At 29.7% G+C, this 27,250-nt stretch overlaps 2 protein-coding genes across 3 annotated transcripts; one reads left to right on the plus strand and one right to left on the minus strand.

Moving 5' to 3' along the window:
• The first annotated feature begins 10,856 nt into the window (after positions 1–10,856).
• On the plus strand, positions 10,857–15,163 carry LOC124927600 (cyclin-D1-1). Of its 2 annotated transcripts, XR_007098415.1 has the most exons (7): positions 10,858–11,334; positions 11,845–11,931; positions 13,332–13,430; positions 13,546–13,747; positions 13,845–13,975; positions 14,070–14,400; positions 14,450–15,163. XR_007098415.1 is itself a non-coding variant. In XM_047468042.1 (6 exons), exons 1-6 carry the CDS (start codon positions 11,080–11,082, stop codon positions 14,322–14,324), a joined length of 1,029 nt encoding a protein of 342 aa, XP_047323998.1. In that variant the 5' UTR covers positions 10,857–11,079; the 3' UTR covers positions 14,325–15,163. The 2 variants fall into 2 exon arrangements, 1 of the variants encoding a protein (XP_047323998.1); XM_047468042.1 differs by having other exon boundaries at positions 10,857–11,334; positions 14,070–15,163.
• Positions 15,164–20,855: 5,692 nt separating this feature from the next.
• On the minus strand, positions 20,856–27,208 carry LOC124926260 (AP-1 complex subunit gamma-2-like). Its single transcript, XM_047466455.1, has 18 exons — positions 26,988–27,208; positions 26,577–26,879; positions 26,322–26,463; positions 26,063–26,236; positions 25,738–25,917; positions 24,957–25,111; positions 24,057–24,147; positions 23,565–23,728; positions 23,420–23,474; positions 23,156–23,278; positions 22,742–22,837; positions 22,539–22,666; positions 22,354–22,458; positions 22,040–22,290; positions 21,745–21,906; positions 21,492–21,667; positions 21,307–21,405; positions 20,856–21,236 (listed from the first exon to the last, which is right to left on the minus strand). The coding sequence occupies exons 1-18, from the start codon at positions 27,029–27,031 to the stop codon at positions 21,141–21,143; spliced, it is 2,544 nt and encodes an 847-aa protein (XP_047322411.1). The 5' UTR covers positions 27,032–27,208; the 3' UTR covers positions 20,856–21,140.
• Positions 27,209–27,250: the final 42 nt, after the last annotated feature.

The following is a 27,250-nucleotide window of genomic DNA, read 5'->3' on the forward strand; positions in this document are numbered from 1 at the left end:
TAGTCTATTTGATTTGTTATCTTATTTATATGTTAGATTAATTACCACCAAAATAAATAAATAAAACATCTACATTGAAAAACTTGGTCGAACAAAGTGAAAATGATCATATCCAACTCTAAACAAAAAACAAGAAACTAATAATCCAACAAAAATCTCGAATTCCTAACACTCTATTGCTACACTTCCTTTAAGATGCAAAGATTATGATAGGATCCAAATGACAACTACTCTTTAGATTATAATTCAAAAGTTGAGAAATTTGTGACAAACTTGGTTTAATTCTTATATCATGAATACACAAGAAGAAGGTTACTTCTATTGTGTGATATTTGCAAATAAACTTCACATGTCCTGAAAGTGGACATGGGTATTCAATTTCATTTTTAAATTATTTATGGTACACAAATAAGGTAACAATTTCATGTAACAAGTGACAGTTCTAATATAACAATTTAAACCTCTTGTAAACTTTTTTTTTTATTTTTATGAAAGGCAATTTAATGAATTATAAATTTATAATATTTTTTGGGACAACGGAGTAAATATGTAGCCCGCAAACACACTTAACAATTTAACCAGACGCAGAACTTGTCATCTGACGGACTCGAACCTAAGAATTTATGATTTGTATTCCTCTCTTATTGTCGTTGACAAGAAGAATGGATATAAATTTATAATTTTATACCTTGTTAACAAGATAGATTGAAAGATCATATATATTAAGCTAGAGAAGTAAAAGAAATGAATAATTAAGTTTTGTAAGCTAAAAAATTCTCAATGTGTCAAAGTTACATATATTAATCATAATAATACAAGTTATAATATTATATATTATAAATTAATCAATATATATAATACACTTTTTTCTTTAATTAACACATAACTTTAACTTCAATTTAAAACATTTTAAGTTAAAATGTTTTTTTAATATTTTAGACATTTACAACTCTTATCCTTTCAACCACCTTATTAACCTAAATTAACAAAAAATACAATCAATAAAAAAAATTCTTAAAATATGCAAAACAAACCTCTGAGAATGTTCTAAATGGATATTATAAATTGACCAATTGGACTTAAATTTAATTTATGTGTGGTTCTTTATAAATAATTTTTAAAATAATTAAATATTATTTTATTCTCTTTTTATATATCATATCATTTAATTAATTAATTAAAATACTAAAATATTCTTTATTTTAAAATATTTTTGTTATTTATTTAAAAAAAACACTTACTTAAAATTACCACTCTTTTTATAATTCACAAAATATTTAAATAACTCATTGTGATTAGATAAAGCTAAACTGACCTATCATGGATATTTTTAAGCACTTTGTCATCCTTTTGTTGTTAAAAATATGATTTAAACTTTGAACTCAAACATGCAAACACACTGTCTTGAATAATTTTTGCTGAGGTGTTTTAAATAAAATTCAAACGTCAGATATTAATATTTCATGTCCAAGCACTTTCGACTTGAGCTGAAATGATGGTGGATAAAGTAAAATTTAAATTATTTGTAACGTTTTTATATATAGAAATGTCTATGAAATATTAAAAAAATAAAAATAGAGAAAAATAAGACAGTACGTCACGAACACCAAAACATTAACTTGCACTATGGTATTCAAAAAAGGTCAACGAGATTTCAGAACGAATTAACTTACACAATTGTATTCAAAAAGGGCGATGCAACGAGATTTGAAAACGAATTTAAGATAATGTCACAATAATTATGTTATGCATTATATGCATTTATCGAATACAATCACTTGATGTACGACGATTTTTTCCAGTCAAATTTATTGCTGTCATTTATTTTCATAAAGATTCATTAACTTCATTTTTTTTAATTAAATTTATAATAAATTAAATCTTTCATTCATCAATATCCTTTCTTGTTTCTGTTCTATCAAAACAGACACGGCGTCATGGACATGATAGTATCAAATCTTTATTGTATATATATTATCTGGCAAAATATTATATCTAGTGAAATAATATATATATATATATAATTATTTCTATCTCTTCTTCTTCGTATATCGACATTATTTGCAATAAATTGATTAATAAAAATATAATTATTCTTAAACTCAAAGAAATAAAAGAAACTAACTCCAAATAATATTTATAAATAAGCCATTAATTAATTACTCTATTATGGTTGGTTCACATAATCAATAAAAAAAGAGTCTTCAATGGGTCCTATACATTTATAACGTTAAGAATTGAACAAGCTAAAATAAAAAAATAAAAAATCGAATAGACGAAAGCTACCGGAATTACAAAATTCAAAGGTTTTGACTATCAAGTCTATAATTTATATTTTAACTTGCTTGTTATAAATTAATTGATTTTTTATCAACAAAGTACGATACTCACGTCTAATACTACTACACTTTCGCATCCATTTGTTTCTTCTCAATATAAAATTTTATTACCACCTGCCACAACTTTCTGATGTCAAAAACAAAAAAAAAAATAATTTTGCAAATATTTAATGTTAATTATATATTCTTATATAGGTAAATGGGAAAAAAATAAATAGATGGATATATATCTTAATTCGTAAATGGTAATGAATTAAATTTCAACTACTCAAAGAGTACTTGCTCTGCCAAACTTTATATATGGAACAACTTTATTAATTTCTTTGTCGCCTTACATTGCAATATTTACTAGCTACTTACTATCTAGTACTTTGGCTACATTTAAAAAATATATATATTTGTACGTCAAGTGTGGTTTAATTTTATTTATATATAATTTAATTATTAAAAGAAAAAAATATAATGCATGCAACTCGATCTATCTCACTTCTAAGTAGGGTTAGTTAATTAATATATATGTGCTAGCTGTGTATAGGTGTAACGACAAATATAGCAGGACAAACCACGAAACTTCGGATCATGATTATATATGTGTCTTTATATATATATATATATATATATATATATATATATATATATATATATTATATATTAAGTTGATCAGTTTGTAGAAAAATATCACATTTGTGTTTTTGTTAGGCTAGAATCAATAAAGTGCAATATCACTGAAAACGATTTGTAACTTGTGCCATATATCTATGTATATAATATTAATAAGATGTTTCAAATTGGTAAAATTTTATATCAAAATCTTAATTATTATATTTTGTTTTAAATCTTTAAGTGGCAAAGTATGTGCCTAAAAGAACAAGTATTATGTACATATTTAATTTTTACTTAAAATGTTTTAAATTAAGTGGAGCCAAGAGTAAAGTTTTTAAATATTATTTTGATTTTGCATTACATTAATAAAGAGGAATAGAGTAAAAATAATTAGATACTGATCTAAAGTAATCTTGTGCAATCAAGCAAAGTTAAAATGGTAATTAATCAATTTTTTCAATTAAAATAACATTTAATACTTTATTTTATATTTCCTTCCTAATTGATTTTCTAATTTGTATGATCTATATTTTTTTAAATATTACAAATTCTTATTTTAACACTGTTTATTGTCAAAGCCTGAATTTATAATCAAATACATGTACCATAACAAAGTCCAAAAGTAAAAACCCAAACTACCAAATCGAAGTTTAGAACCACTTGAACAACTACCAAAAAAAAGTCTCAAAAACATCTTTATTTTTTTTTATATGTATATATATATATATATATATATATATATATATATATTTTGTTTGTTTCAAATCATATTAAATGTGTTCGACTTATATTATATTGCGTACAAATTTCACCTAAATTAATATTTAAATTTTTAATAATAATAGAGGTTTAAAGGATTTTCAACTGATTGACTTTTACCAAAGTAAATAGTACGTGTAAAACCTTTGATCATTAAGTAGTGATTTTTAGAAAAAAGGATTGTATTAAAATTGCTTTTTAAATAAATTTGTTTATCATAACAAATATATATTTTTAGATCTTTTGATAAATCTGGATATCATATCTTCAAAAACAAATAGGTAAGTTAATAGTGAATTAGTATCACAATAATAATGTAGTATTTTTAATTATATTTATATTAATTTAAAATGAAAGATTTGAAAATAATAATAATAATAGTAATGAAGAAGAATGGTCAAGGATTGAAGAAAAAATCAATGCGACAATGGATGCAGTGGCCCCCTGGAAGGACAGTATCGAGTGGCAGAAGAAACATTATTATTATTTTTTTTATTATTATTATTTAATTAAATAGAGTAGGAAGCATCCCAACTCCAACACATCCCCCATTTCTCATCCTCGGGATGGGTTTCTTTGCCCCTTACTCTCTCTCCATAACATCTATATTCTTCACCATAATACATTATTTATTTATATATATATATATATATGATCATCCAATGCCAAATCACTACACATTTTCCAACAAATCCCACAATTACCTTGTCGATACAAAATATAAAAATTCAGATTAACTTGTTGATTCAATAACCTTCTTTTCTTTTGGTAAATTTAATTAATCGATTTCTTACAGTTAGTAATTAAATTAAGATTTTAATAAACGGGTAAACTTACCCTCGTTAACCTGACTAAAGCTGATAAGAGACATGCACAAAGATTGATGAGAGCGGTTTGCCGTGTGAAAATTAGGAAAGTAATGGGCAGATATTTGGGATGATGCCAATTATTTTATAAATGAAAAATGAAGAGGTGTTAATTATAAGAAAGTGTGATTTTTTTAATAAAAATACTTTAAAATATTAATAAATGATAATAAAATATAATATTTATTTTTAAATAAAAAATATTTTAATTAATAAACTAAATGATATAATGTAAGAGGGGTGTTAAATAATATTTAATTATATTAAAATTATTTAATTTCAACCTAACACTATATGCTTATTCGTACATTTTTTAATGAAAGTGAAAATTCAGTTATCCTGGCCTTAATTACAAAGCAAATGGTTCCAAAAAATACAGCCAATTATCCATTAATAATTCTAAGATTAATTGTGCGGATTTGTTACCCAAAGGTTCAACCAAATCTTGGCTTACCCCACTAATTTTGAAATATCTAATCACCCCCTCATCATTCATTACTGTTCTATCATCTCATTTCTTTTAAGTTTAACTAAAAAACAAAATCATGCACAAATCCACTTCCCTTTTTCATCTTTATTGTTATTTTTCTATTTTGTCCATAATTATTTCATTAGTACATATTTTTGCTGATAATTAATTGCAAAATTACTGTGAAAACTACACAACTCAAAAAATATTTATAATTTAACTATTCACGACGGTTATTTGCCATGAGTTATGATTTTTTTTCAAAATGCAATAAGGACATTAAACTTTCTGCCGAAGTAGGAGGGCACTTTCAATATCGTCACCACCCCACTTTCAATTTACTCTCCGACATCTTCTAAGACTATATCTTGAAGTGATGGACGTGCACCAAACTGCTTGTTATAAAATTTTATTCTAAATATTTTGTCCATATTTAAAAAAATTAAAATATTTAATATTATAATTAATAAATGATGTGATTTGTAGTTTAAAAAAAATAAGTAAAATATTTGTCTACTCTAATGTTTCCCATTTTTTAAGCAAGCTATATATTAAGATAAATTTGATATTTGGCTTTGACCAAAAAAAAAAAAAAAAAGTTATTTTTTATATTTTGTCGCATTAATTATATTCGCCCCCATTTTTTTTTTCTATATATTCAAGCACAACCTTGTCTGATTTTTACCCATAGACCATTATTGAAACCATTTGATTTTGCCTTGAACAAATAGATCATATCCTCATATGCTGTCATCCGATTTTTGAAATGCTAACTAGACACAAACTTGACCACGTAGCACTTGTACGACGTCATCAATTAGTGATCATGTGATCAATCAAATTCATTATTCAAATAAACTATTCCATTTCCTATATACACTCATTTCTAGACCTTTATCGTGATTTTAAATAATTTCAACATTAAGACTGAATTTATATGAAAATATCCACAAAGTTTTTTTATATTAGTTATTTAAAAAGACAGGGAAATTGCATTGCATAGGCAAGAGCTTCCACAAGAATGTAGTAAAATTTATTCCGTAAATCCAATGGTCATTTGCAACTTAACACTTTTTAATGACCAAACACCAATATTGTCTTTCCAGCTACTGCCACTTGGTGCATTCCGGAACCTTTGGATCGCGACGCCAATCTAATGACCCAGAGACGCGATCCGTGTGAAATATTGTTATTCAATGAGAAGGGCCAAGTGGCACCAAACCCAAATTTCTTCCGCAAAATATGTAATCTTGTTGTTTTGGTTGATGTTATTGTTGAACAGGGATTAGGAAGGATCCCGGATTTGAGGTTGGGGTGAACTTGAATTTTTTTTGAAAGTTTATGAATGAAATGGGTAAATTAACTAATGTTTTTACCTATTTTTAAGAAATGGAAAAAAATAATAAATTAAATTTTATAAAATCAAAAGATTACGGGGTTAAGTCACATTTTTAGTATATTTCGGGGTGGGCTTGAATCCACCTCAGTCTAACATAGTTCCGCCCCAAATAGAGATCATTCTCTTAACACATCGTCACCTCCTCCAATTGACCAGAGATAATTAGGATCCCATGAGTGATGAGACCCCAAAAGCATATCATAGGCTTTCTAAATTGGTAACCCCAAGTCATTACCAAAGGAAAAGAAGATCAATAGAGGCGACAATTTTCATGAATTTCCCCTAGGTAAAATACTATACCGTGACTATATATATAACTTAGGCAAAGTTAAAAAAAAATCTTTATTAGGTTATTTGAAAATAACATTGTTTGGTGCACGTACATCTAATTAATTATTTGGTATTCTTTATATCAAATGACCTCCTCAATATTTATATTATTACAAAATTAGAGTACTTATAAGGATAAGTGAGCCCTTAAAAGGCCCTACAGAGAAAATAATTAATAATTTTAGTAAAGAATTGATGATGTAATATTGAGTTATTTGATATTAATTTCAAATAAGGCCATATTAACTAAATTAACGATCTACAATAATACTATAAAACTTAAAATTAGTAATAATGTATTAGGAAGCATAGTTTTTTACCTAGCTCTGCTAATCAAAGGATTTTCATTGTTGGAGAGTCTTGACCAAAATTGAAAATTGAGTTTGAGAAATTGCTTACTAAAATTATAATATATTAGAATGACGTATTGGTGACGGCAGAGTTAGATCAAAATAGGTTACTGGATGAATAAGTGGTGAAAAAAGAGTAGTTATATATATATATATATATATATATATATATATATATATATATATATATATATATATATATATATATATATATATATATATATATATAATTATTAATTTATTGAAAGAAAGAAATGAAGGGAAAGCTGTGTACCTAGTCCCTACAGGCAACATGTACAGGAGGGAGCATTGTCTTCGTGGCCTGGTTAAGGATACATTTATACTCCACTTTAGTAGCTGTAATTCGCTTGGCTGGTTGGAAGGGCACATGTGTCTTCTTTCTACTTTCCCACTCAATAATAATTCTAATTAGCCCTATTCTTAAAAACAAACATTTCATTAATCATCACCATTAATAGAAAGGGACACTATTTTTGATCAAGATTCTCCTAAAAGACTTCCAACGACAATTCGCAACTCTCGAACAAGAAAACACGATATAGACACCGACATGGGGAGATGTAGATCGACCCGAGATGTCATGGTCATAGGGTATAAATACATATATAGTTTCTCCATGACCATGAGTGACCCTGTAATTGGATGACCATTTAAAAATATAAGAGGGTGTTTATAAGGTTGCAATTGAAAAAATGAGGGTGAAAATTGAAGAGAGCTTCTTATCTATCTATTGAAGTCTTGAAGATAAACAAAATTGAAAAATACTCTCAACTAATCTTCATATCCTTCTTTTTTATATATACTCAATTGGGAAAGGGTACTATAATGTTACAAATTTTGATAAATAATAATTATGTAAAATGTTATACCCTTATACAATTTAAACATGATATATACCATGTCAATATGAAACTTTTCTTATAACTTCATTTTTATTTTCAAATTATACATTTTATTAATATTATTAATATCTTAATAACTTATTTTATAATAAATAATATATTACATTCACTATATTTATCATTTTTATACTAATTTAAAATTTATTTTTATTGCAATATAATTACATAATATAATTTTACTATAGTATTAATATAATTTTATTATTAATAAAATAATACATATAAAAGACTGATCATTTAGCTTAATTGTGACAAAAAAAAACAATAATACATGTATTTAGTAGTGTACGTACAGATATTGATATACTATTGTTATTTTATGAAAAATATTATTAATAATCAATTAATAATATTTAACAAAATGAAGATAAATATACAAATATATTATACTATTAACTTTTATATATTAAATTAAAATCTAATTAATTATTTAAAATATAATAATCAAGAATATTAAATAATGATAACACATATATAAATACTTTCATTTAGAAATATTTTAAATAATAAAACAATCACTTATTAACAATCAATTTAAATGAAAGGTCAATTAATAATAATATTTTTATACCTGCAAAAAAACAAAATAATAATAATAATATTTTATCTTTTTATCTTATACAAAATATATTTGTTATTATATTTGAAAACAATAATAATATATATATATTTTGATTTTTTATTATAATTTACAATATTATAAATTTTAATTATGACTATAGTCTTATTAACTTAATGAAATAAACTTTAATTTAGAAAACTATTATAAATTTTATATCTTATATAACTCCTGATTTTTTAGACTATTTACTTGTTATCACTTTTAACAAAGAACAAACACATGCATGAGAGATTTTGACCAAAGTGAACTTGCATTCTGTCGATGACACACGGATTTCTAGTATAATTTACTTTTGAGAATTTGTTGAAGGGTTTAAATTTGTTTACTTTTAGCATAACCTTTAACTTTGGCTAGGTACATATTACATGCATGGTAAGGCTTTCCCTTTATATATTTTTAATCATCTCTCCTTTCTAGACGAACTTGTTTTTAATATACATTTAATGATATTTTTTTTCTTTTAAAAACAAATCTATATAATTGACTGAAACTCATTTTAAAATAATTTATTGATCTAGATTGAATTTATTAAGTTAATTTAAGTGATAATAATAGATATCTATCCGACTAATTAAAAATCACGTGTTTGATTCTTATTTAAAATAATTTAAGTTGAAATGAAAATTAAGAAGGTAAATACTAATTTTTGAAACTTCAATTTATTATTTTGCACATCTTTCAAACTTCAATTAACACATTATTTGACTAGGGTTATAAGAGATTATTTTTAAATATCTAATTATTCATTTTTGTTTAATCAAACTCATTAATTATTCAATCTATAAATAAATTTAATTTCATATCATTCGAACTATTAACTAAATTATTTTGTTTACAATATTTTAAAATATTAAAAAGTAATAACATATTGATTATTTTATTAATGTATAACTTATTTCTTGAAAACCAGTAAGTTATTCAAATAACCAAGATCAAACAAAGCCTAGGGCATATAGGTCTAATGGACACTGACACCGACGTTTTGATTCATCATCACTCTGAATTTTGAAATGATGGGTTGATAATTCACTTGTGATTGAAGTATATATTTATATATATGAGGCTATGGGCATATGAAAAGGCAAAATAAGTATGTTGGGATATAATTACATATATATAGTTGGGGGAAGGACATTATCATTCCCACTATTATGCTGTAAAAAAAAGTTAATACCTATTCAAATGTTTATATAAGAATGAACTAGTGGGTAAGAATTATCATCTTCTCATACCTAATCAGAATTGCAACCATTGGATCTTTGATTCAAATTAAACCTTAACGAATAGTTTATTACAAAAAAAAAAAAAATCAACATGTAATAAATAAATTAGATAATTTTGAACAAATAAAAAGAAAGTTGAAACGATTAATGGTATTAAACAAATTTAATATTAATATTTTGACTAAGTTGAATACTATTGTATCTATCTCAATGTTTATCAAAAAAGCAAATATGAGTGAGATTAAAAAGAATATATAAGTGAGGTCATATTTAGTGCAAATTTTGTTTTCATAAATGCTGTTGTGGTGGAATTTAGAATAGTACATCAAAGTTGGGGGGAGTTTGACAACTTTACACATATATCTCTTTACATTATCATTCTATTTCTACCCACTGCCACTGGCCACTTCTCCTTATAATAATGTGGATGACATGTATACATAAAGTTTATACTATTTGATATCCATACAATAATTCAAGTTGCTGGAAAAAAAAAAATACAAAATCGAAGATCCCAAATAAAAAACACATATAACAAATTTTATAATTGATTTTTAATAATGAGAAAATAGTAGGTGATTAAGAATTTTGAAGATGTAATGATTCTTCATAAACCTCCAAATGTGTTAGTGGGGAATGAAACAAAGGAAAACATCCAAATACACTTGTATGATGTATAATAATACAAATGGTCACAAAAAATAAAATAATATTTATTATTTACCCATCTCTCCCTTAAGGCCTAATAGTAGTAAATGAATTAAAGAGATTCCCGCCCAATTGAATTTTGACCCGATTAAAAGCCTAGTCATGTCACGTGCCCCAAAATTACTAACCTAATTAGATGGAGCCGGTCATGTGACAACCTCTGGCATACTTTAAACAGCTTTGGCATCTACTCGTTAGAAATTACTGATATATTAAAAGAGGATCATCAAAAATTTAATAAAAAGAAAGAGAGAGAAAAATACAGAACAATACACATGCTCTTCAGTCTCTCTCCCCCCCAGTCGGTACTCATTTATATATCCAGCCAACTGATAGGAACTCACATCTATAATTCTCCTTCTCTCTCTCTATTAACCTCCGTTCACATTTTCCGTTCAGTCTGATTTCCGGCGAAAATTAATCACATCCGTGTGACTGATTCAATCAAAGAGATGGAGAAGCATGAGGATTGACAATCGAAGGGAATCATGGAGGTCACTTGCTTGGATTGTTTCTCCGATGACTTTCTTTGTTGTGAGGAGGATTCCAGTGGTGTGCTATCAGTAGAACTGACGGATTCTTCTTCGGATATCGATTATCCCGCTGGACTCGAGGAATCAGTAGCCGAACTCATTGAAGAAGAGAGGAAATTCGTGCCTGGAGAAGACTACGTTGAGAGGTTTCAATCTCGCTCTCTGGATCATGCATCTTCTCGAGAAGAATCCGTCGCTTGGATTCTCAAGGTATTCATCCGCCTTCTATTCTATTCTCAAATCTCAATCAGTACAATATATCGTCATCCTCTGTATATTTTATTTTTTTGCGTAAATCTTCATCAGTGCGAATCGAGATAGTTAGCAACAGAGATGTAGAGAGATCGATAGGTTAAGCTTCCATTATTGGTTGATTGGAGTTAATTTTCAGAAATACACTTGTCTTAATGGCGACTGCTGAAAACTACTTATTCTGTTTTTCTCTCTCTGATCACGTTGCTACCGACTGTTCAATTGGAAAATTGAACATATCATTTCTGCAACTCTGTTTGTTGCACTTTAGCACTTTCTAGACGGTTATGAATTTGCAAGGTGGGGGGATTTGTTACGTAAGCCGTTGGATCATCAACTCGTTGCACTTAGAAATCATCCAATATATAGATTTTACAGATCGAATATGGTTATTCTGTTACTATGATAAAGTCACATGTAGGTGACAAAATGAGTTAATGCTTTCTGTCTCTCTCTTTTGATGTGTAGGTACACTCTTTCTACGGTTTCCTGCCTTTAACCGCCTATCTCACCGTCAACTATTTCGACCGATTCCTCTACGCTCGTAACTTGCCGGTAAATTTTGACGCTCAGCTGAATCTGAAGGACTAGTATATATTTTTCCTTGAATAAATGCAGTAGCCACTATTGCACTATTATACATTTTTTACTATTTTCTTAAGAAATTAAAACTCTAGTCAAAAGGCTTTTGAAATAATAAATATATATTATTATGATATTTTTTTAATAAATAAAATGGAAAATACTTTTTATATTACTCATGAAGCTTTTGCTTATTAGAATTAATAGCATATATACAGTACATAGCTTCTAATGAAAATACTTTTTCTTGATGGTGATTATATTTGGAAAACTGAATTTATGTGACATACTTAAAGAATTATGTGTGGACAATTTCTAATCCTTATTTGAATCAAAATAAGGAAACAAAATGGAAATGAAAAGCTTGTGTGGAAAAGTTAGCAAAATGATATGTGAATTACACGTGCACACCCACCCATATATATGTATTAACAAAATGTGCAATAATATATATAGGTAGTGATGAAATGTAGTTAAAGTAGAAATAGTCTTAAGCTCTTATGTTCAATTTCTTTTTGGTTTAAAAAAAAAAAGATTAGTGCTTATAAGATAAGTAATTTTAGTTTTTATACCAATTATTTGTGGTGATTCTCAAATAGAGTCGACCTCTTTAGAAGTAGTGTATAAGTTGAGAAAATTGTAATATCCTGCATTGAGGAGTTACAAGAAGTAGCTGTTTATAAATGTTAAACTATTTGTTATAATCATGGTTAAGTGGTTAACTATTGATCTTAAGATGGGTGACCCAAATTTATAACAATTTCCAAGTTGACAATAGTACTAGCTTTAAAAGCTTAGTGTGACAATAATCAATTGTTGACTTGTCTAATTTCTTGAAAGGGACCTCAGTACCTCACACATGACTTATTGCCCAAAGTACTTATAAATAATTCAGTCATTGATCTATATACAATACTTGTTTGAATAACTTTATATTTTGCTGTAAGGGCACTTGATTATTTATTTGGAATATTTTCATTGGCATATGACATAATTGGTATTAATCAAGGAAGTTGGTCATAAAAATTAACAAGATTTTTAAAAAAGAAGAAAAAGAAAGATGAATTAATAAGGGGGGAAATAGGAACCAAAGAAAGGTCAAGTATGCTATGATTAACTTTTATAAGTTTGTTTGGTTTTCTGTAAACTATAGGAATAGTACAGTTAATCGATCGCATTCTGTTGGCCTACATGCGTATAAAATGTCAAGTATTTCTCTGTACTGATGAAATGTTAGGTGGTCCTTTTTCTAATTAGAATCCTGTTCATTTAATAATTATTTATTTTGGCATCAGAATTAATTATTGTTATTCAAATTTCTTTGGTGATTGACACTATGTGTAGAAATTGATAAAATATCATTTATATTTCAGGAAAGAAATGGGTGGCCGTTGCAACTCTTATCTATTGCTTGCTTGTCCCTTGCAGCAAAAATGGAGGAACCACTTGTTCCTTCTCTCCTGGATCTGCAGGTACAATAATTGCATGTCCAATGAGGTTTACTTTTTTATTTATTTATTTATTTGTATCTTTTCTAGCCTTAAATTAACCTTAATGGAAATATATATCATGATGCACAAAAAGCAGATTGAAGGTACAAAATATATATTTGAACCAAGGACGATTCAGAGGATGGAATTTCTTGTACTTGGTGTGTTGGATTGGAGGCTAAGATCCATCACACCATTCACCTTTCTCAGCTACTTTGCTTACAAACTGGATCCTGCTGGAGCTTATACTGGTTTTCTAATCTCAAAGGCCACTCAAATCATCATGTCTAATATCAAAGGTGGTGAATCATTAAACACATTTACTTACGTTGCAATAATTTCCATTTTTTTTTTGTTTTGTATTATTAAGCAGCATTATTATTGATTTTGGAACAGAGGTTAGTTTGCTCGAGTATCGCCCGTCATGCATTGCTGCAGCAACGATGCTATCTGCAGCACAGTGCATTCCAAACCTCTCTGTTGTCAGTCCAGACGAAGCTGAATCCTGGTGCGATGGACTGGTCAAAGTAAGAAACAGTAGTCTGGTTTGGTTTGGTTCTGGGGTATGGTGTGAAACGTGAATGAAACAGTAGTATTGAATATAATAATATATTTGTGCAGGAGAAAATAAGTGGTTGTTATCGGTTGATTGAAGAATGGTCAAGTAGTGTTGGTAAAAGATCACCAGTAAGGAATATAAATTATCCCCCGAAAGTGTTGCCAAAGGTCCGAGTGATGAGTCGGGCCTGGGTTGGATCAGGTGAGTCATCTTCGTCATCTTCTTCGTTTTCCTCCATTAAAAGGAGGAAATTAAACAACAGCTTGTGGGTAGATGAGGACAAAACGAACTCTGATTCAGAGGAAAAAGAGTTATAAAGAAAAGGTATAAAAAAAAAGAAATGAAATGGTGTGGTGTACGTGGTATGGTGGTGGTGGTCCCTGGCGCATATGGGAGGTGAGATGGTTTTGAGGAAAGGAAATTGACTTGTTGATGAGATTGAGAAGTGGTCGGTCAGTATATATATAATTATTATGGTACGCATGGGGGGTTAATTAAATCTCTTATTTCATATATATTAATTTCCTCCAATTGTGAGTGGGCATAGAGATCCATTCATGGTTGGGTATGCAGATTCCCAATGGAGGGGAATCCGGTACATTATTATTACATAGATATAGAATATATATATATATATATATTAATTGAAGCGTGAGTGATGGATGATGATAAGGAAGAGAGAAGACATGGGGGATTGGAGTATTTTATTTATTGAATTTGTGGGGCAGAGAGAAAAGGAGGAAGATGAAGTAATAACATATATAGTGGTGATGAACTGAAGATGATGAGAAACTGAAGAATAATTAAGAATGGCTAGCTGATGCTGCTCCTGTAATATATATATGTCATCAATGCTGAGTGATGATGTGTGTGTAGTAGGCAATACTTCGCACGTGTGACTGTGTGTTTTTTTTTGGCGGGAATTTCCCTACTTTGTCCTAACTAAACTGGACTTTCTTGTTTTGTTTTGGTTTCACTCCACGCGGGTAAGGAATCACGTGTGGGATTTTTTTAATTTTTATTTATTGTTAGGGTTTTTACCCATGTAGTAGCTCTTTAAGAAAAGGGCTCATATTGGGCCTAACCATACAAAGGTCTATGGGGCCTTTATGCGTGTCTGTATTTGATACAAAATAATCATAAAAATGTTTCTCAACTTTCTCTCTCTTTATATATATACAATATATTATTGAACAATGTCACGTGAATGACAAGGAGGGATTTTGTAGGTTTGCTCCTTGTTTTATTTCAACGTGAAACAACTTTGTGGAATTCCCTGAGGGATTGTTTGTAGTGAAAAGACTCATCTGGTCCACAGCTCAACTAAAATTAACAACAAAAATCAAATTAATTAATACTAATTATTAATAGGGGAGTACTCATGTGAATGCTGTTTGATTCAATTGAATGGACCTCCCATGTTTTATTTCCTTTCCTAGTCTCGTTGTTTCATTTTAGTCCTCTAAATTAATTTTCATCCTTATATCTTATGCGTACATATCAATTCCTTTTGATGTATTAATCTAGATATATATATATATACTAATGGACCACCAGCCACGACTTAATTGAATATATACCAATAAAGTAGTTTACAATTTTCACTTTTTTCTCTCGTTGCTCTCGTTTGATGTAGCGGTTTTATAAGATTTATTTTTATTTTACTTAACTTTTTACATATTTTCTCTTCACATCATTATTAATATCATTCTAATAATTCTATCACTCGTTTTATTAACTTAAATATTAAAATACTCTTACTTTATCTTTAAAAAAATAATTTTTAAATATAAAATAACATTCTAATAATTTAACAAAATAAAAATTTTAAAATCTACTTAATTCATGATCAAACCCTTAAATAACCAAAGTGTTAGGAGCACTTGACATATTTAGATTATCAAATTTATTTATTTCTTTTTCATTCTTTTGGAAAATTAAGGCCACTATTGTTTGAGGTTTTAGGACCACAATGTATATTAATATTATTATTCCGCCTAACTCCGTATGGAGGGGCCTATTTGGTAAAAGTTATGGGAATAATGGATAGATATTTGGAGTTTAATTAATAGAGAAATATAAAAAATATTACTCCAGAAATGTGTAGCAGGTAGTCCCATCACACTAGCTAGACGTGGCACTTGCTGATTAGTCAGTCAGTGGGAGCCATGAATTAAACTGAAAGTTTTGTTCTATTATAAAAAAAGAAGAAGCATAATTAATTGAATTGATATATATATGGTTGCTATCACACACACAAACACTCCCACCCAACCCATAAAGGTGGTGTTTGATTATAACAAAGTATGTTCCTTTGTTGATCAACAACTGATTATATATCCAAACGTAATTAATTAAATCTCATATTTAATAATTAGTTAGTTAGCTATTAATTGGTTTTGGTTGGGTCCATACATAGCTAGCTAGACTGAGTTGATGATGGCCACCCCATTGGATGGATCATATGATGAAATCTATGAACATTTGGCAGTATGCCACCAAATAGGCTCCATCATACATTATTGAAAAGTTTCCACCAAAATATTCATCATTTATATATATGATACAAAAACATATATATATCTACTCATCTCTTCTTCCATTTACTTTTAATTATTATCACCATCCACCACTGGTAAAATCATTGTATGCAAAGCTAGCTAGTTGCAGTTATGTTAAAAATAAATTGCAATTTTTTTAATCTTTTTGTTATTACTAAAATGTATATATGTAACTCTTTTTTCTTCTTCTTTATAAGTATAAGTATTTATATACACTAGCTAGTGCTTGCATATCACATGGTATGCACCTATTTGTGGGATTTCATTTGAAATAGTTGCACACTTTAAAAGAAATGTTCTTTTTGGGTTGTTGGAGTGTCATTATAATACAAGGTGATTTTTACTAAGATGAAGAGTTAATAAATACCGCATTAATTTGTCATTACACCTAATCTGAATCTCTTTCTCATTTTTTTTTTTTGTATTGGTCTATGTTCTTTAACAAAATATCATTAGTATTGACAAATAATTCTTTGACTATGACTTCCTTGACTATGTCTGCCGGGTTTTGGGGAGGCTTGAGTCAGGTGGTGCAATGTGACCTCTATTGAGTCAAAATTGATTTTGATATCAAATGTTGTGTGGTCAACGCTATGGTTGGAAGTTGGAACGAGATCATGTAACTTTTCAAAATAATTAAATCTCGGCATGTTTACCTTATAATGAGGTTCAGTGGTACTTCATTGGCTGATGCTTGATCGAGTTTAGTTAGGATCAGGCTTGACCGAGTTTAGGTAGGATCAGTTGGAGACATTGGAGATTTTTCATATTGCATTACTTAATTAGTCATTTAACTAGCAGTATCATTTGCTCTTATTAGACTTTATCTACATTTCTACATTTTATTCATAAGGGCTTCTAACATTGTTTTTTGTTCGAGAATAATCAATATATATATATAATGAGAAATGAATGAGAGTTAAGTAACATAAACATGATTCTTAATATAATTTTAAATTGACTCTTTGTAAAGAAAGAAAAGTATCTTTTTTTTTTCTTTATTAAAAGCTACTAACTCTAAAGTACTACTCTCATCTTTAATATTTTCTCCATCTTTATCTTTTTTTAAAGGGTGAATCTTTTCAACAATCCATCATAACGTGATAGTCTCACCACTTTGGTAAATTATCCAATTTCCTTTTATTTTTTAAATCCATGCATAAAATACAAAAAAAAAAAAAATCAAACAAAATAATTAATATGCTAGAGGACATATCATATATCATCCAAATATATCAACAAAATCAGTATAATTAACATTATAGACAAGAAGATTGTTATGTTCGAAAGAGCTTAATATAGATTTTCCTTAATCAAATTCTTTTACCATTTGTTCTGTTAATCTAATAGTTGACACAAAAATGAAATTTTCATTTCTCTCAATCTCCCAAGAAAGAAAGTTATTTCTCAATTCATTTTTATTCATATTGCCTTCTTGATCTTCATGAATTTTATAGACTATCACGATGATTTTATAAGCATCAATATTTTCAAAGAATCAAACGACGATAACTCTGACCAGGGTGAGATTTTCTTCACTATGCAGGCGGTTTATCTCCATCACTTCAAGAGCTAGAGGGGTTGTAAAGCTCCATTAATATTATTAGTTTTATTTATGATAATTAGAAAATGAGTATGATGACAAAGCCATGAAAATTTAGTTAGGATGATAATTACCTTCTTTAGGACAATTTATTATGTGGATCTGATAAGTGGTCATTGAATTTTTGTTCATAGCCTCTGATTTATTTACTTGTTCATTACTTATTGTGTTTTTTTAGAGATGATTTTTCTTAATGTCCCATTTTTTTAATTATATTTTTGTTTGGGATAGAATCTCTCTCTTTTTGAAGGGTTTTTTAAAAAAAATAAAAAATTTGTTTCTTACCTGCATATATCCCTTAGTAGGCCTGAGAAAACAATGATCTTTAAATTAAAGTAGGAATCCAAAGTATATATATATATGTATAAATAGCCCACAAAAAGAGTAGTGCTCTTTTCATATATAAATCCTAATTGTGTAGCTATAGCACTTTGCCCCATTCTCCTTTAAAGAGGACCCTCATAAAAAAAAATATTCAGCTTTATTATTAATGTTGCTTTTGATTTTTGAAGCCTTTATCTTTTGGTATTGATAAAAAAAAAAAACATTTATTTCAGTGAAAAGATGATTACTCATGCAAGTAAGGTTCTCCTTTTTGGACCTGCAAAGAATTCAAAAGCCAAAATGATTCCATAGAGATGTGGTTTAAGATTTTGATGGCAAATTCATGAAGACATGATCCCTTATAGCCACATTCTCTATTGGGGGACTCTATATCTTTTGTCCCTTTCACCCTCAAAACTCTGCAAAGATGGCAATAAAAGTGAAAGTGATGAAAAAGAGAATTCTTTTTGCACCACCTTACACTTTTTTGTATTATCTAAACTAACTAGCTCGTGCACCAACATACATGTATATAATATATACTATATATCATGATGTGCGAATTTAATTTCATTTAGTACAATACAAGTCTTAAATAAATCGTCTTATTACCCAACAGAGTTGTACGGTGGAAAAAGTCGACCTAAGAAAGGAGTTTGATTTTCACCGAAAACACTTTGATTGAAAGCGTAATTTCATGTCTGTGGGCCTTATTAGAATGAATTAAGAACAAACTATAATTGTCCATTGTTATTAATTATGAGGTTTTTTCCTAGCTTATTATTTGTGAAGTGCATGCATAAGGAATTACAATGAGTTTGTAGTTAAGTTTATATATAATAATAATAGAGATGATTAAGATGTGATGATAAATAGATGAATGGAAGTGGGTAGGAGCCCATTTATTGGCTTTCCAACTCATAAGTCACAATTAGTAATATTCAATATCTTTGGATGCCATCAAGAAAAATATATTTATGTAAGATTTGATTGAATGGATCGAGGGAGCGTAGTTGTCTGGGATTGTAGATAGATGTTGTTTTCCATCTCTTTATTTATTTATTTATTCATTTGCTTTATTTATTTCGACCCATATATATATATATATATGGACTTTCATCTTAAATAAATAAATAAAGAGTGGAGACAAAAGACTCATCTCTTTCCCTTCCCCCACATAATCATCCATCTATATATCATCTTCTGCATGCATGTCATTGTCACGAACAATAAATTAATCTTTATACATTACTAAAAAGACAAATATTTTTTTAATCTTATAATACAATACAAAAAAAATGCATACAACTAATTGTCATATGTATATATTTGCTTTCATTCGTGACAACTAAAATATCATTAATGGACGTGCATTCAGTGGATCAATGAGAGAGATGATCTGATCATCCACCACTTCTTTCTTTTTTTTTTCTTTCTTCACTTATTATTATTATTATTATTATTATTATTATTATTATTATTATTATATATGGGGTCATGAAACGGAAAGGATTTGTATATATGTATATACTATATGCTTGTTAATTAGTAATTATGGAATTCAATTAAATAAGTGTCATTCCTTTATTGGAAAAGATCGTGTGTGTCTAAATGCTTACCAAAATAACTGAGGATAAATGTACACGGAAGAGCTTGCAATATGATAATGAATTTAATATAAGAAAAAAAAAACATGTATTTGAAAAAATTCAAACCAAAGACAATGTAACTATCTTTGTAGTTATTTTAAAACCACTGTTATAATTATTAAAAGAATGAGATACTAAATGTTTGATAGATAACAAATTTATTTTTTTGGACTAGGTTTAACCTATTACAACACATACATATATAAATTTGTCTTTGGTGACATGTATTACAAGCATATATAATGTTGTGATAAATATTTTGAGTCTTTTATAAAATTTTACTTGAATCCAATGAATTAAGTAAGAAATTGTGGATAATTATTGAGAGATTTGTATTGAGGTGACTAAAAGAACTAGACTAAAATAATAATTTTTTTATTCATATTATTTGTTGGTCATCGAAAAAGAATATTTAACCAGCACAAAAATCTGGTTTGTGTAGGACCTCGTTATTTTGAATTATTTATTGTTTTAACTTTTGCTGAAAATGTTATGTTTTTATCTCTTTGTACTATTTCTATTTAATTAATAATTTAGTTATTATGTATATATATTTTTATTTTTATAACTTTTGCTGAAAATGTCCGTGTTATTGAGAAATTTTGCACATAACTAGTAAAGGGGGTTTAATCTAGCTTAGCTAGCTAGATAGTTAGGTCCAATCCAATATGAGAAATTAAGAAATGTGATCCATTTTGGATCCAAAGCCCAAACGTATCCATATTTATTATATAAATTCATGGACCATACAAAATAGGAGATGACCACCATACAATTCAGTTTGACACAAATTGTTATTATAATCTATAATCTATCATCTATCTACATTCTTCTACACTGACGACAACAGGACCAAAACTGGCAATCTCCTCTCCCCCAAGAAACTCCCTATTCCTACATCTACCAATTATGAACCAAATCATAACTAGGGTTAGAGGACAAACAAACAAACAAATAAAGAATGTAAGAAAGAATCAAAATATCACTTAAACTTCACTATAGTCCACGTGGGAAATTGCTGATCTCTCCTTCCTCCAACATGTCTTTGTTATTAGACTTGTAAGCTATCCTTATCCTCATCACAATTGATTTCTAAAACAATAATTAATTAATCAATCAACAAACAAACAAAATAAATATCAAGATAAAACCGTAACACTACCTTCCCATATTGGCTGTTTGTTACTTGTAAATTCTGCGTGATTGAACCATTGCCTGGTAGAGAATTACTGTTGGCTGGCTCTAGGTGTAAATGAAGGAACTGCCATTACATTATGTTATTATAATTATTAAACAAGAACAAATCAAATTGGAAGTTTACTGGATTTTCAAGTATGCCTTAACTACCTTTGGAACAGCTGCCTGGAAAATGAAATCTGTGTATGAGTTTGATGTTTTATTAGTAAATGTAGCCACCATGTCCGTTATTTGAGGATTCCCATGCGGCTTTGAAAAGTTCAACTTTAATCTCAATGAGCTGCTCTCAAATCCAACAATTGGCGCATGACCAGTACCATTGTCCTCTGTTCAGAAATCAAAAGGACTGCTTAGTGAGATCTGTAACTATGAAAAATAAATAAATAAATAAATAAAAATGTACCAGATCTTGCAGGGCTGGGAGAAAAGCCATCAAATATATCCACCGTAGAAGCTTGACCGAGGGAAAAGATGTCAGGTGTATTTGAGCTGCCTTGAACAGGAGTCCCAATAGACAAAAGATCCATTAGAACATCAGAGCCATTTTTCTGGGACTGGCTATTACCTGGAGATAAAGAACAGATAGATATGATATTTGATTCGAATAAGAGTTGATGAAGAAAAAAGAGTTACTGTTTTTCATGCTTTCAGGAGGTCATCATTTCCTGGCATACAAACAAACAAACAAACAATCTAACCTGACTGGGACACAGATGATGATAAATCAAGACCAAGAACGTTCTGAAGAAGATCAAGACCAGATGCGCTAGGGACTTGAGCATCATCCGAGCTGAGGTCAAGCAAATCAACAAGAGGAGCAGCAGAACTGGGTTTTGCACTCCCATTTGGGAGTTTTACAACTCCTACCTGTTGAACAGAAACTGGCACTGTTCGTCTTCTACAATAAGTTGCTTCGTCCAGAACTGGCATCCTCTCAGCCAGCATAGACCTGCCAACAACAATCATATTAGCAGCTTTGTGAGTCCAAATGACATCAAAAGATAACACAAACCTGATATTTTGATGCTTCGCAATGATAGAATCAAACTCAATTGCTCTTTGCTGCAATTCAAGCACTAGGCTTCCCTTACATTGATTGATGATGTTCTTAATCCTCCTAGAAAATATAATCACAATTAAGTTGTCTTCTCCCCTAACGGCTTTTTACGAGAATAAAATGAAGAAAAAAACATATACTGTGAACAAGCAGGGAAGCGGCAAGATAGCTTTAACAAAGAAATCAAACACATTTCTTTGGTGGCCAGATCTGAGGAATGATGTTTTGTGACATTTTCTATGACATCTACAGCATCAGACTCTGTTATCTGCATAAGTGAGTGATCAATTTAGATTTGTCATGCATATAATAGGAAATAGTGACACTGCCACTAGTTACTTACAGTTACCGGTTCTTCAGAGTCGAGCATTCCTATATTGTTGACCAATATTTCTCCATATTCGCCAATGCACCAAACTGCCACTCGAACAAGAGTTGCCTGATTAATAAATAAAACAAAACTATACTCCAATTAGATAGGTGGCCAAGTAAAAGTACTCCAATTTACAAATTATAAGTTTAGTTAGTTAACAATAAACTGTTGTAAATGTAATCAATCATAAGATCCCTTCCCCAGAGAAACCAAATGGTTGTTTCATTTAGATTATCAATAGAGTTTTAATTGATTTAAAGTATATATAAAATATTAATAACAAAACAAAAATATAATCTTGTAATAATATGTGCTTTTCGAACCATAGGTTTTATAATCAATAATAAATATAAGTGATTTCTAACTGCTTTTTAATACAAGTACCTGTTCATAAGAAGATTTAATTGCTCTATATAGAGCTCGCACTGTATACCCATGGAGATTAGAAGCATTGCCTATAACAACAATTAGGGCATACCATACTTCATCCTTTACAAAATTTCCTGCCTGGAGAAAATCGATGCAATGAATTATGTGCGTATTCTTAATGAGGTATGAGTACTGGATAATGTTGTATATTAAATACTTAGAAACTCAAAACATATAGATGTGTTAATAGTCAAAATCCAAAAGGATTTTATGTAATACCTCAGAGAGAACCCTCAGCATCTGATCAATGTACCATATTTTTTCAGTTGAGAAACTATATAAGATAAGAAAATAGATAAGAGTCAAAATTGAACTTATCAACAAAAAAATCGCACAACTCTAAAATTTTATCAAAACAACTTACTTGTCCACAATGCTGCAAATTTTAGCAGTAAGATCCCCTTTAAACTCTTGATCACTCAATGTCAGATACTCAATAAGCTCTTTCGTCAAAGGTTTTACATTGCTTTCGTTAACGAGAAGACACACAATCTCGAGAGCCCTTTTCCTGATGGAAATATCTGAATCCTGAAAATAATTGAGATTTAGGGCACAAGGTTTCTTTAAAAAAAAATTGAGAAAGGAACAAAATACCTTTTTGTTAATTGGGCACAAGCTTCAGAATTTGTACTTTGAGGTGTAATACCGATTAATAAGCACAAGAGTACATTGAAAACAATAAATTCATAAACTTACCAAGGCATGCAATTTTCAAAAATGTAGATCACATGGTTTCATCATGGACTACTATCCTAGTCCCTCAAGAATCTCCTCTATTCTTAAAGAAACCTATCATATTTGTAATGAAATAAAGTTGCATGCTCATCAAAGTAAATAATGAAATGCTAAAGACTACCTTCACACATTCCAAGATTGTAACACGGTGCCTCTGCACCGCTTGTGAATCTACAGTAATAGCTTTCATCAGCATGTTCAAAGCAACATATCTGTCAAACAAAAATCAAAACCAACATCACTTACGCTTGCATGGATGTGTACTATAATTTCATAGAAAGGTTTACTCATTGAGAAAGCATACTTATGGAGTCTTTTTTTTTTTTAAATGGAGTGTTTTACCTGGCGGAATTCTTATCCATGACACGCTGAAGAGCAAGGATTACTCTATTGCTAGTAGATATTGCATATGTCTATCCAGTGAAGAATTAAATGACCACCTACTTCATTCTCCTTTTGTTAATTAATTTTAGGAACTGTTTTGTGTGTTCTTAGTCTTAACTGGTTCATGGATTATTAATATTGGTTGAGTTTTGGGAGTTCTGGACTGACTAGAGTAGCAGAGTTGCCTTGAAATTGGAGTGGTACACCATCCCTATCATTATTGGTGGGTTATTTGAACTGAGAAGAACAAAAGATGTTTTGAAGGAAAATACAGAACGGCTTCAAGACTGAGAAGTTCTTTTCTAAGCATCTCACTTCAATTGATAAAGGTTCTCCAACATCCTCGGTATAGGGATTTATTGGATTTACTAGACAGTCTTAGGAGTGTGGCTTTTGATTTTGCTTTGATTTGGTCTTTGTGTTGTTGGTGTCTCTTGTCCTTTAGTTGCATAGTAACTTCTTCTTTTTTTCCCTTTTGTGTTTCTTTGTCTTTGATTTTTTGCCACCTTCGAGGCGTCATTTATAGAATTGATCTTTATACAAAAAATGAGAATGCTACTTATGAACTTTTAACTAAGAATAGAATTTTACTAGACATTAACATATCTAAGATTAGAACAAATGGACAAATGTGTACCTGATATTATTATCACGGTTTGACAAGAATTTCCCCAAGATATTAATAGCAAGCACCCGTAGGCCACCACTATCTTCAATGCTCATAATTGTTCCAACGCATTCATAAAGGATGGCATTCCCTACAACTTTGTTCGACTCAATTTTTGTTGCAACCTGGACAAAGACTGCAACATGAGCAATGTATACATACATGTTATACCTTTTATAGTTAAAACTCTTACACAAGGAAAGTAGTAGTTGGACAAGATGCTTACTCTGCGTTGAATTGGCCAATTCAACGTATTCTTACAAAATTCTTTCGAAATGCAGAATTCAATAGAACAGGTCAGGATACATTGGAGAATGTTTCTCACCAATTACAAAGGTTATTGATCCAATATAGTTTTCTTTGAAGGTAAGTCGCGAAGAAGAGCCATCAATAGTCATAAAAAAGCTTATTGAAGTAGGTTAACAGAATAGAGAAGGAGAAAAAAGAAATCAATGTTTAAACTGAAAAATGCTCTACATAAATTTCATGGGACTATGTTGCATTTTGAATTTAAATAGTCCATTCAAAATCTCGTTCTGAAGGAGCGAGATCGGGATGTGAAGATCTTGTTTGGCATCCATATGATATTGATGTCTCTTTCCTTTCCCTTCTTCATTTTCTTTGCATTTTATTTTATTTTAATTTGTATTGAAAGAAGGCACTTTAACGAGATGTGCAATTCACAGAACTTTATTAATAACAATTTGAACTAATGAAATGGAGGTAAGGGAGATGTTATATAACATGTAACCTGTGCAAGAATGTCATTCATCGAATCACTGGCATCAGCATCTCCTTGGCCTAGTACATGAAGAAATCTGAGTAATCTGATTTGAAGGAAAGGATCTGCAATCCCAGAAATATCGTACTCAGGTCCATATCGACTGTTGACAACATCCTTTAGTGTCCTCACCACCACATCTATACACATCTGTAATCACAGGTAAGTATGGATCCTGTCAAAATAAGATTTGATTGGAGACCCAACAAAACGATAAACACTCATGTCTTTTGATATGAACACGTTGAAACATTCATAACAAAATCCTCAGAAAGCAATTTCCAGGAAAAAAAACCTTTCTAAAATATTCTAGGGCTTCTGCTCTGGCTGTACATAGATCTATGCAGAGCTGGATCCCAGTTATTAGAGATCCATGGTGCTTCTCTTTAAGTAAGGAAGCTGCAGTATTTACAAAATTCTCTGCTAATTCTGGAACTTTTCTGATAATTCGAATAGAGCATAATGCTGCCTGTAGAATGGAAACACGAGAATAATAAGCAGAAACAAAATCAGGAAATGCTAACAAAGTTCCATATTGTGGCAAATGAGCTTACCTTTTTTCGGATATTTGGATCTCTGAACTGTAAAAGTCTTTCAACTTCAGGTGCAAGATCGCGTGCCATTTCTGCAGAGCATATATTTCCCAAAGCACAAAGAGCTAGTCCCACTATATATTGGTTTGAGTGATTAAGATCTCTATCATTCATAAGGTTAAGTTTATTCTAAATAAATATATTCTCAATGCACATTGATAACAGACATTAGAGTAAACTTGTTAAAATAAAATGAAAATCGATCACACTGGATACTGCTTTATTGAATTTGTGACCAGCATCAAAACCTCCTGTCTTTCATCAAGAAGCAACATAAGGCCAAGATAACCTATTCGCTTGTCTGGGAATCCAGTAGATACAATTAACTTCAAACACTCCATTTGACCAAAGTGAGTGGGATAACCTAGCATATGTATAAACATAAGCTTTGCAAGATTACGGTGCCTATAATCTGGATCATTTTCCCCAATGGATGCACGGATGGAAGCACATTCTTTTCGTATAACAGACCTCTCCTCTGCCGCAGTTTTGCATGCTCGTATAGCCCTAATCATGTCCCTGCATCAGAGAGCATTTAAGTTAATTTCTGATGCCCAGCTGATCGTTTGAGCAGCACTCTCAGTTTTAAAAATTAAGCGAAGAATCAGAGAAAGATTGTTATACAACCTCAGACGCGTGCCAGACGAGAATGGATTCATAATAGGGTCCATCGTTAGAGTCCGTGGAAACTCGAGCAGATCCAGCTGCGATGCTAGAGATATAGGAATCCGAGTTACACTACAGAGTTACCGGTAACCGGCTGCTGAAATTGAGATCTGGGCAGCGGAATTTGACGATCTAAAAGAGGAATTTCAGCAGAGTTCATCAAGAGAAAGAGAGAGAGAGAATAAACTGACAATGAATTCCTCCTACGTAACATAACAGATATA

Source organism: Impatiens glandulifera, chromosome 2, assembly GCF_907164915.1.
Source record: "Impatiens glandulifera chromosome 2, dImpGla2.1, whole genome shotgun sequence".
Lineage (NCBI taxonomy): Eukaryota > Viridiplantae > Streptophyta > Magnoliopsida > Ericales > Balsaminaceae > Impatiens > Impatiens glandulifera.

Coding starts and splice junctions, on each gene's coding strand:
- LOC124927600 (XM_047468042.1), top strand. CDS start 11,080: ATGGAGGTCACTTGCTTGGATTGTTTCTCCGATGACTTTCTTTGTTGT. Junction 11,335..11,844: donor CCGTCGCTTGGATTCTCAAG/GTATTCATCCGC, acceptor TTTGATGTGTAG/GTACACTCTTTCTACGGTTT. Junction 13,748..13,844: donor CATCATGTCTAATATCAAAG/GTGGTGAATCAT, acceptor ATTTTGGAACAG/AGGTTAGTTTGCTCGAGTAT.
- LOC124926260 (XM_047466455.1), bottom strand. CDS start 27,031: ATGGACCCTATTATGAATCCATTCTCGTCTGGCACGCGTCTGAG. Junction 26,464..26,576: donor GTCACAAATTCAATAAAGCA/GTATCCAGTGTG, acceptor TATGAATGATAG/AGATCTTAATCACTCAAACC. Junction 21,237..21,306: donor CAAACAGCCAATATGGGAAG/GTAGTGTTACGG, acceptor TTATTGTTTTAG/AAATCAATTGTGATGAGGAT.